Source organism: Camelus ferus, chromosome 11 (genome assembly GCF_009834535.1).
Source record: "Camelus ferus isolate YT-003-E chromosome 11, BCGSAC_Cfer_1.0, whole genome shotgun sequence".
NCBI classification, from domain to species: Eukaryota; Metazoa; Chordata; class Mammalia; order Artiodactyla; family Camelidae; genus Camelus; species Camelus ferus.
The window spans coordinates 48,886,568-48,895,825 of record NC_045706.1 but is presented as its reverse complement, the minus strand read 5'-3'; the positions used below and the strand labels follow the sequence as shown (position 1 = coordinate 48,895,825).

The window sequence follows — 9,258 nt, the reverse complement described above, 5'->3', positions numbered from 1 at the left end:
CTAGGATTCAACAATTAAGGCTCAGTTCACTTAAATTTTGCCATCTTATAGTAAAAGCAAAGTGCTGTTTTGGACTGAATTTGGCTCTGTTGTCTGATTAGGTGTCACTAAATGTATCTCTTATTGCTGCTTGTGGTGAAAGGAATTTCAAAACACATACAAGACTATAAATATATGACCAAGTTTCTCACCTGTATACCCATTTCCTTCTCTGGTCATGAATTACTAGAGGGTGCAAGTTTTAACAAGTGTTTTATTGAATTGACACAGGGTTTTTGGATTGCTATTTTGAACTTCTAGTGTATCCAAAAAATACCCAAGCTGAAAGAAAACTACTGAGAGCAAGAACTTACCCATCTCACATACAGAGTCTGGGACCAAAACACAAAACAAAAACAAATCCAACAATTTACTGAGAATAAATAAAATTTTATTTAATGCATAAAGAAACAGTCCATTACATCCTCTAAATTGCTTTCTAAAAACATCCAGGTTGAATTAAATACTGGTTCTTAATCTTTATTTTTCATCTTCTAATTGCAAAGTTTCAAAACAAAACACAACCGCCAACAACTCTTTAAGAAAGCACAGTTAGGAAACAGTATCAGGTGTCATGGAGATGATGTGGTCTACTGGAATACAGTACCAAATATTTTCTGAAGAAAGACGCAGTTAATGCTTACAAACATTTTGGTTTAAGCAATCATTGGTTTTCAGTCCCAAAGAATATCTAACATGCACAATGCAGAAGAAAAGGAATACAAGCCAAGATCCAGTAATTGCTTTCTAGTAATAGAGGCAAAATATACAGTTTACATAGTTCACACATTTCAAAATGGCTGCTATAATAATTTTTCCATTAGGATTTCAATAACCGAAAAAGAAAATAAGTTGACTCAAGCTTCCTAAGATGGAAGCATATCATGTTTGTGAGCCTTCTGGGGCCTTGTGTGTTTTCAAGTGGAAAGAACTCATGCAGGAAGAGAAAGGAAAAGCTTTAAGTCACTTGATTCTGACTGAATTAAGTTAGCTTGGGTGTGTGCGTGTGTGTATGTGTGTAAGTGCAATGCCTTTGGGCACACATGCATCCTTTGTCAGTCCCTGTGCCTGAAATGAATCATGGATGTTAAATTCAGACTTGATGTAGCTAAGAACTTGAAAACAGAGACCAAAGGATATGCTCATTTTTGAGGGCCCATGTCTATCTGTTATCCTAAGGTTGATTCATTTCAACATAAAGCCATTGACATACTAGCATGGAACGTTTCTTCATTAGAGCCTGGAACATTACAGTGGAGTTGTCCTGAACTGCTTAAGCCAGAAAGGAACGCAGGAACTCCTGCTATTTCTCTGTGCACTGTGGAGTCATTATTTCCACTAGCTTCAGTCACAGATGTGGGAGTCAGATTTCCCTTAGGCTATTCTGTTTATATTGAAATAAATTTCCTTGGTATCTGCCTGTAGAAAGCAGATAGGATATTTCTTGAATTTATTTGATATTTATTTGATTTTTCTCCAAGTTTTTTCCAACGATATACCATCTTGGAAGAAGAAATTCCACCATTGTGTACTACCCTTCTAAGGGAACACAAAGTAGTGGGACAAGCAAGAAATGTGAACTTTTTAAACAAATTAGTTACTTACTTTTATTTTTAATATTTTCTTTGGAATGAAAAAACTCTGTTACCACTTTTTAAAAGGGTCTCTATAGTAAACTCTTCTTAAATATTTCATTATCCTACCTTCTATCCTGGGAAAGTCTCAAATATTTTGCTTATTTTACAGATAAAGAAACAGAGATCTCAGAGTTAAGAAAAATTAGAGAACGTGTCTGAAAATCATCTGAATGATTAAAGTCCCCATTGAAATTCACCAGAGAATTCCTAGAAATAAGGAGCTCTCCAAATACTATTAAACATTTGACAGATTTTTATCTTGACAGGGAGATAGTGAGAGAGAAGAATATGTCATGAAACTTGATGCTAAAGATTGGGAAAAGTAAGCAAACTAATCAGAAAAGAGGATAAGGTATCTCTGAAATCAAAATACTGAAGAAATAAAAGTTAGTGTGTTTAAAAATGCAATATGTGTTTAAAAAATGCAGATGCACTCATATGATCTCATGTGAATTATTTCAGCATTTTAACTCTCCTTAAAATACACAGTAAAACCGTTTATACTAGGTGCATGTGCATTTATCAATCTTTTGGTAGTGATTGCTATTGTCAATACTAGTATATATAGTTCACTGGATTTTTGCACCACTAATTGTGGGGAAACTATAAGAATCTGCCAAGTTTGCAGGTAACTCACTGAATCTGTATAGAAACATCAGGTTCTTTGGAATTTTAGAACATCAAGCAATTCACTCTTACCATACTATATGAAAATAATTCATGTTTCTTAGCGGGTATTAAAACTATTTTGTTATCTATTGTAGCAAAATTTACTTGTATCTCCATTAATTTACAGTCTAAACTGGTCAAGACTCCTTTCCCTCATCTTTCCCATCTTAAAGTCTCATTTTAATGTGCCCCTGTTTTCAGTTAGGAGGCAGAATGAACTTTTATCTTAGAAAGTAAAAGAACATACTATGAGAAGTTTATTGGATTTGCTGGATATTTTAGGAAGACTAAAACCCAGTTATCTTTCTGTTCCTCTAGTGATATCTTATCTAACCAGATTGTAACATGTGGTAATTTATACAATTTGAATAATTTTTTTAAATCACTTTTAAAGTATCACATATACATATTTGTACATTAAAAATTGGTTCAATCATTATCAGAAATCAATCTTTAAACCTGGAAACTAGCACTGTTTTCTGCATTTTAAAGAAAAGTGCACATTTATTTCAGCCTTAAAATATTTATTGTCAAATAATGTCAAAATAGTTTAATTTTTATTAGTAGGGCAACAGTTTCTATTCACTTATATGTTAAATCTTTTAGCAAATTAGTGTTTATATGCCTGCACAGTACAGTCATTTTCTTTATGCTTACTCTCAGCATTTATGGCTCAACTCTCAGAGGACTGAAAAGTCTGTTCTCTATTTCTTGCAATTTCAAGGCTATTGCTCTACAGAGTTTGAAGTGCCCATTATTTACATAGTAAAAGGCAGCCTGTTTATGATTCTATAAGACCAAGTACGCTAACTAATATAATTACACAGAAATAAGAGGCAAACATATTTTTAACAAATATGCAATTTTTTTTGCATCGCACAGATTTTTAAAAAACATGGTATTAGCAACTTTTTTTTTAGCATACTGATGACCACTGCATTGTCAAAGTGTAGAAGGTGCTTCTCATTCTTCAAGCAATGCTTCAGTAATTAACTTTCTGAAATATTGATCCACTTAAAACAAGAAAAGGCAATTAGTGGTAAAAATGACTTCAAAAAGCTCAGCTGCAATCTAAGGAACTGTTCATCTTACTGGTGAGGGAGGCACAATGATTTTTCAACTCAACAATCATGGAAATACTTTGAGTCCAGGTTACCCTGGAAGGGACCTTGAATAAAGGTCATTATGAGTAAATTTGCCTTTGAGTTTACAACCAACTTATAAATAGCCCATATACAAACAGACTCAGGCCAAGATCTCAGCTTGGAAGGTACTTTAGGAGTGTGTGGGGAGGAAGAGGACAGGAGGAGGCTATGATCAACAAAAAGAATTTGGGTGTCTGACTCAGTCAGTTTTCTAGGTCTCCCCTCACAGCCTGATTTTTCCCTCCTTGCCAGCAATTCTATCAATTAGAAGTTGATGGGAGTAAGAAGGCAACTGCTTTAAACTGAAGTTAAAAGACTCACAGGCATTCAGATTTGCTCAATTGGACTGCTTTCTTCTGAACACCAAGCCAAGGTGCATGAAATGGGAGTTAGGTCAATTTGGAGCATGAAGCGTGCTGGCAGGCTGTGGGGAGGGGTGTGAGAGGGGATGGGTAACTCCACGGGGGATTACAGAACATGGAGCGTAGGGCATCTCAGGAGAAACAAACGGAATAGGGGAAAGATGCAGAAAGGACCATAGACAGTGTAGCTTGGATACATCAGAAACACGAAAGAGGAGGAGGAAGTTGTCTTGCTTCTTTCTATTGGCTGCTTGGTAATTTGGTTTTAATAGTGCATTTTCTTTCTCCATTTTTCTTCTGATCCCCATTTCTATGACTGACCCTGTTACAAAAAGCCCTTCACTTGTTTGAAAATAAGGGTGCTTATGGGATCTGTATGGTTTTTTGAAGCAAAGAGTCAGAAGAATTGCACCAACTTTCTCTCTTTCCCCGTCAATTTTTGCAGGTTTTTGAGCTAACTCTGAGGGCTTCATGAATGCTACATGTCCAATGAGTGCAAAATAGTAGGGTCTAATAAGGCCAAAGTGCTTGTTGATTTCTACTTTCCAGGCATGCACTGCATGTGCAACAAGGAGGGAGGATAGTCTTCACCGATGTCCACGCTGCAGCCTTATGCTATCTGCATCCCTTGGAACTTTTAGGGTAAGTTCTGTGATCAAATCATGTTAATAAAATGACTCTTAATCTCATTGCTCATTGGGATTACCTGGGAAGCTTAAGAAAATACTGATGCCTATGAAGGAACCCCAGAGCTTATGACTTACTGATTTGGGGTTGTGGCTTGGGCATTTTTAAAAGGATTTTTAAAAGCTCCCCTAGGAGATTCTTATGTGCAGCCAAGGTTAAGAGCCACTACTAGACTCTATTTGCTTTATACAGAAACATCCTGACTTACCTAGAATTTTAAAGTATTTTCAATTTAGGTCAAGAAATATTTATTGAATGCCTACTCTGTATAAGGCACATGGCAAGCTTTTGACACAGTCCATACTAACAAGTAGCTAAAATCTAGTGCAGACAAGACTGAGCTAGTGCAAGGGGAGACACAGGTATATAGAGGCTGTGTTTTATATGAAATATTACACAAAGTCTTCTCTTCCAGACTAAAAAATGTTACTATAAAGTTTCAAAGTAAATAGAATATTTATTAGGGTCTGGGGGTGGGGGTCAGAAAATATTTCATAGAGGCAGTAAAGTAGCATTTGAGATGGCTTTTAAGGGATGGGTAAGATTTCCATAGGTGGAGATTGGGGAGAAAGCCTTTCAGGTGGAGGCAAAAACAGAGCCATGTGGCTGGAAAGCAGAGGCCTGTGTTAAATTTGCTCGTGAACTGAGTGTGTTTTCTGAGGAACAGATGAAAAGCTTTGGGATCATATTGCAACAAGACTTGAGTTCCACAGAGCAGAACAGCTGGTACCTGGGTTGACTCCAAGGAGCCACTGGGGGTTCGAAAATTGGGGAATGATATGATTGGAGCAGGAAGAATGATCTGATGCTGAGATCTAGGCTAGATTTTAGTGGGGAGAAAAAGCAGGACTAAAGGCAGAAAGACTGGTTAGAAGTCTCTTATAATAGTTGAAGTCAGCAGTATTGAGGGAAATTAAGAAAGTACTGAAAGTCTGAACTGGGGAACTGTAAGAGGATGGAAAGAAACGCCTGAATATAAAAGAAATAATAGAGTTAGAAATAACATGATTTGTCAATCGACTGGAAAGAGAAAGCAAAAAAATGACTTGAATACACTTTACTTGGATTATTAGGACTGTGATTGGTGCCATTAATAGAATCATTAAACTAGAATCAAGAGTGGTTTATGAAAGTGAAGATGATGAATCTGACTTTGGATATGTTGAGTCCAAACATATCCAGTGGAACTAAAATTTCTTATATACATATATCTCACTGCAATTGAATTCCAATAGAATTTGGATTTATTCAACACAGTAGTTCTCAACAAAAGGGAATCCTGCCTCCCAGGGAATATATGGCAATGTCTGGGGACATTTTGGGTGGCCACAACTTGGGGAGGGGCTGCTCTGCTACTGGCACCCAGTGGGCACAAGCCAAGGATGTTGCTAAACATCCTATAGTGTTCAGTACAGTCTGCCGCAACATTGAGTTATCCAGCCCCAAATGTCAGTAGTGCTGAGGTTGAGAAACCCTGCTGTTAACATAATCCAATAGTTGAAATTCCAGGAATTTTGAAGCTTGCTATAGTTTAGGTTCGACAGTGCCAGCTAGTGGCCAAATAAAATATTTATCCTAGTTCTATGTTGAATGCTGTAAAACAACATTCAAGATTAAAAAGTATTCAGAAAGCTAAGACATAACGAGATGAAGAAAATCCTTTCATGGGAGAACGGTCTAGAATTTACATTAATAGATGTAATGATGAGGTTGGGTGTACAACTGTGGGGAAGCAATCCTGGAGTTTTTGGTTATAAAGAGATTAGTGAATAGAAGCCAATATGAAAACAGAACATTTTACAGGACACATTCTATGTGGAATGCATTCTACTTCATTACAATTGCCTAGTCTTTTACTATTGTTCCTGTATACACACAAAAGGAAAAAAATCTAATAATTTTGCTAAATAACTGCCTGAAATCTTTATTTTTTAAGGATGTAACCTATGATATTTTGTTTAATTAAGAAATAAAGATTGAAAATAAGATAATTTTAGAGTCATGAAAAATATGGGATGAGGAGCACTAGAAACTTCTCTTTGATAAATAATAGATTTTTTGCCCCAAGAAGCAGCATGTGACATGTCTTTTATCTTACTTCCCCCACTAGATTGTAAGCTCCCTGCAGGCAGGGACTGTGTCTTAATCTGCCTATGGCCCACAGACTGTAGTGTAGCATCTTATACAGAGTAGACACACAAGTGATTTTTTGAGTGAATGCATTTATTTTTATCCTGGAAATCCTTGCCTTGAAGTGGGGAACATTTTAAGCCTTTCTAAGCAATTACTATTTGTTCACTTGAGTAAGATGCCACCTGAGGGTGCCTGGCTCAGAGAACCCCAGAGACTTGGGCACAGGGAGTTGGTTACAGACTTTGCAATTCATTTCCCTGGTAAATCTGGAGCTCACTGTGCTGTGCTGACCATTCCTAGGGCAACTTTTTGACTGGTGCATGCATTGTAGATTTCTTTAATGTAAGATTCATTTATCCAACAAATATTTATTGAATGTCTACTTTGTGCTAAGCACTCTTCCAGGCACTGGGATAGCACAGTGAACTTAAGTCTAAAAACTCCTTAAGTGGAGAGGGAGGTTTTGAATGGGTGGGTTAGAATAAAGGTGCACATTCCCTGTTTCTCCCACCTTCTCAGTTAGCATAATATTTTCTGTATAGAAAATGCAATTTGACTAATGATCTCCAAGCATTTCACAACGATTAAAGATCTCTCCTTCCACAACCACTGCTTTGCTCGGGTAAATGAAAAAACAAAACAAAACGAAACAAAACACCCTCCCATCACTTCCTTTCCATGTTTGCATCTCTTCCTTCCTCACTGCCTCATATACTTCCAGACTTCTGGGGAGAGGGGAGGAGTGGGAGAGTCAATATTCTGTGGGTAGAGGATGATGATGACTGAGTGTTTTGCAAATGGCAATTGAAACTAATAGTTTTAAAAGTGACCCTGCAGAAAATTTCTTTCTGGTTGGTTTATTAACAATCCTATAGTTCTAGAATCTAGGGATAGACAAAGAAAAACCACTCACCATTGTATCCAAAAGAAAATGGTGCAGACAGGCTAGTGGGGCCCTGTTTTGGCTATAGAATAAGTACACTGTGCAATATTGTTTCAGTGATTTTTTTTTTGTTATCTCAAAGACATTTGGATACTTTTTATGTGGCTCAGTACACCCAGGATTAGCAAATCAAAAGTGCTTCTCCACATACGTGAGTTTATGGCATGCTCTCCTAGTGCTAAGTAGAAGCTGATTTAATGAATCTACCAAGACTATTGCTATGGCTGTAATCATCAGTGAAATGTGATGGAGACCTCCTCTACTCCCCACCCTGCATTTTCCTTTGCACTGTTTGGTGAGTTAGTGATACCTAAGGTCATTACTATCTAACTCCTCTCAACCCAAGCACCTGGCCCCTAATTGCTCCTAGTGTGGCCTAAACACCCCTAACACAGCAGGGGGCAGGGGAGCATGCTAGCTTTTCCCCAAAGCAGTCGATGTCACCTGCATGACATTTGGTTCATCTATATCGTCTTCTCACATTTTTGTTGGAATCTTTAAAAGGCACAGCCCTACATCTCTCCTCCTGCTGAGACTGCAAGAGTCCCCAGCTGACTTACGCAAAGCACTCCTTGCCACAGGTCCAGCAGTGTGGGAACGTACTCAAATCCAGCTGCTTGGAAACTATGGTACCTGGCTCGTCCTCCTTCCCCCTCCACAGTCCGCCCCCTTGCACAGCAGGCACCCAGACATTTTTAAAGTTCATCACTCTCCACTACACTCCGAGAAGAGCATGAATACACCATTGTGCTTTCCATGGAGGAGAAAGCAGAGAAGATGTCAAGTCCTTTACTGGTGAGAGATCCGTAGCGACTGCCACTGGGCCGGAGGGACATGGGGGGTGGGATCTGGTGGTGCCACTGAGCTGGAAAATGGACCAAATAACGTGTTATGATCAAAGGAATACAATGTAGGTAGGTACACGCAGGGCTGCATTCTGTCCTCACTCCAACACTTTCTGCAGGGTCTTGGTAGAGTATTGAAATATATCTGGGTCATTTGTAAAAGAAATGCCTCATTTGTAGAAGAGGGCAATAAAGTCTCTCCTTCCCTATCAGGAATAGAGAAATTGGGCTGGTGATTTAACCCCAAATTTTAAACTCTACGATTCTAATCCAGTAAAATCTGGGAGTGTAAGAAGTAAGAGTGGGGTGGCTAGGGTGATTTCTCAGAATTATCTCCTCTATGACCTAGCATGGAGTCTGCTAGGGGGACTGTAGAGAGGGTGATAGGCTCTCAAGAGAGGGCACCCCAAAAGGTGGAGATAAAAAGTCTGTGGAAGTGGAAGCCAAAAGATGAGTTCATTCCTCTGACCAGAACCCACCGCACACCCCAATCACCCTAGACAGTCATTATTGACCTACCACCCTAATCACGTTGTAATGAGTTACAGCAAGAAGACTGAAAAGTAACTTATGTGCAATCAACCATATTTCAGGATTTTAGGATTTTATAATATCTCAGGATATTAGGATGCCCATGTTGACGAAGCACTGTCCAAAGGAGATCCTGTTTTTAGCAGACAGGATCCTCAGGCTTGAACATGACCTGAATGAAATACCCATCCAAACTGCTCAGTCCTGAGTGTTGTCTCTGATTCAGAAATTACCAAGCAGTCTTCTCCTTAGGTTTCCAAGGACCTT

The 9,258-nt window shown here is 38.3% G+C and overlaps 1 protein-coding gene across 9 annotated transcripts in view; it reads right to left on the bottom strand.

Moving 5' to 3' along the window:
- Positions 1–408: 408 nt before the first annotated feature.
- Positions 409–9,258, bottom strand: part of MYPN (myopalladin) — a 91,464-nt gene continuing 82,614 nt past the window's right edge. For 6 of the 9 annotated variants that reach the window (XR_004323979.1, XR_004323978.1, XR_004323981.1 and 3 more), the window contains one exon: positions 8,361–8,480. Coding sequence is in view for 3 of the 9 variants with exons in the window: in XM_014556297.2 (XP_014411783.1) it covers positions 8,311–8,480 (170 nt within the window). In the remaining 6 variants the exon portion in view is untranslated. Of the gene's footprint in view, positions 8,481–9,258 lie in introns of all 9 variants that reach the window. The other 3 variants (XM_014556297.2, XM_006181193.3, XM_014556295.2) reach the window with 1 other exon arrangement.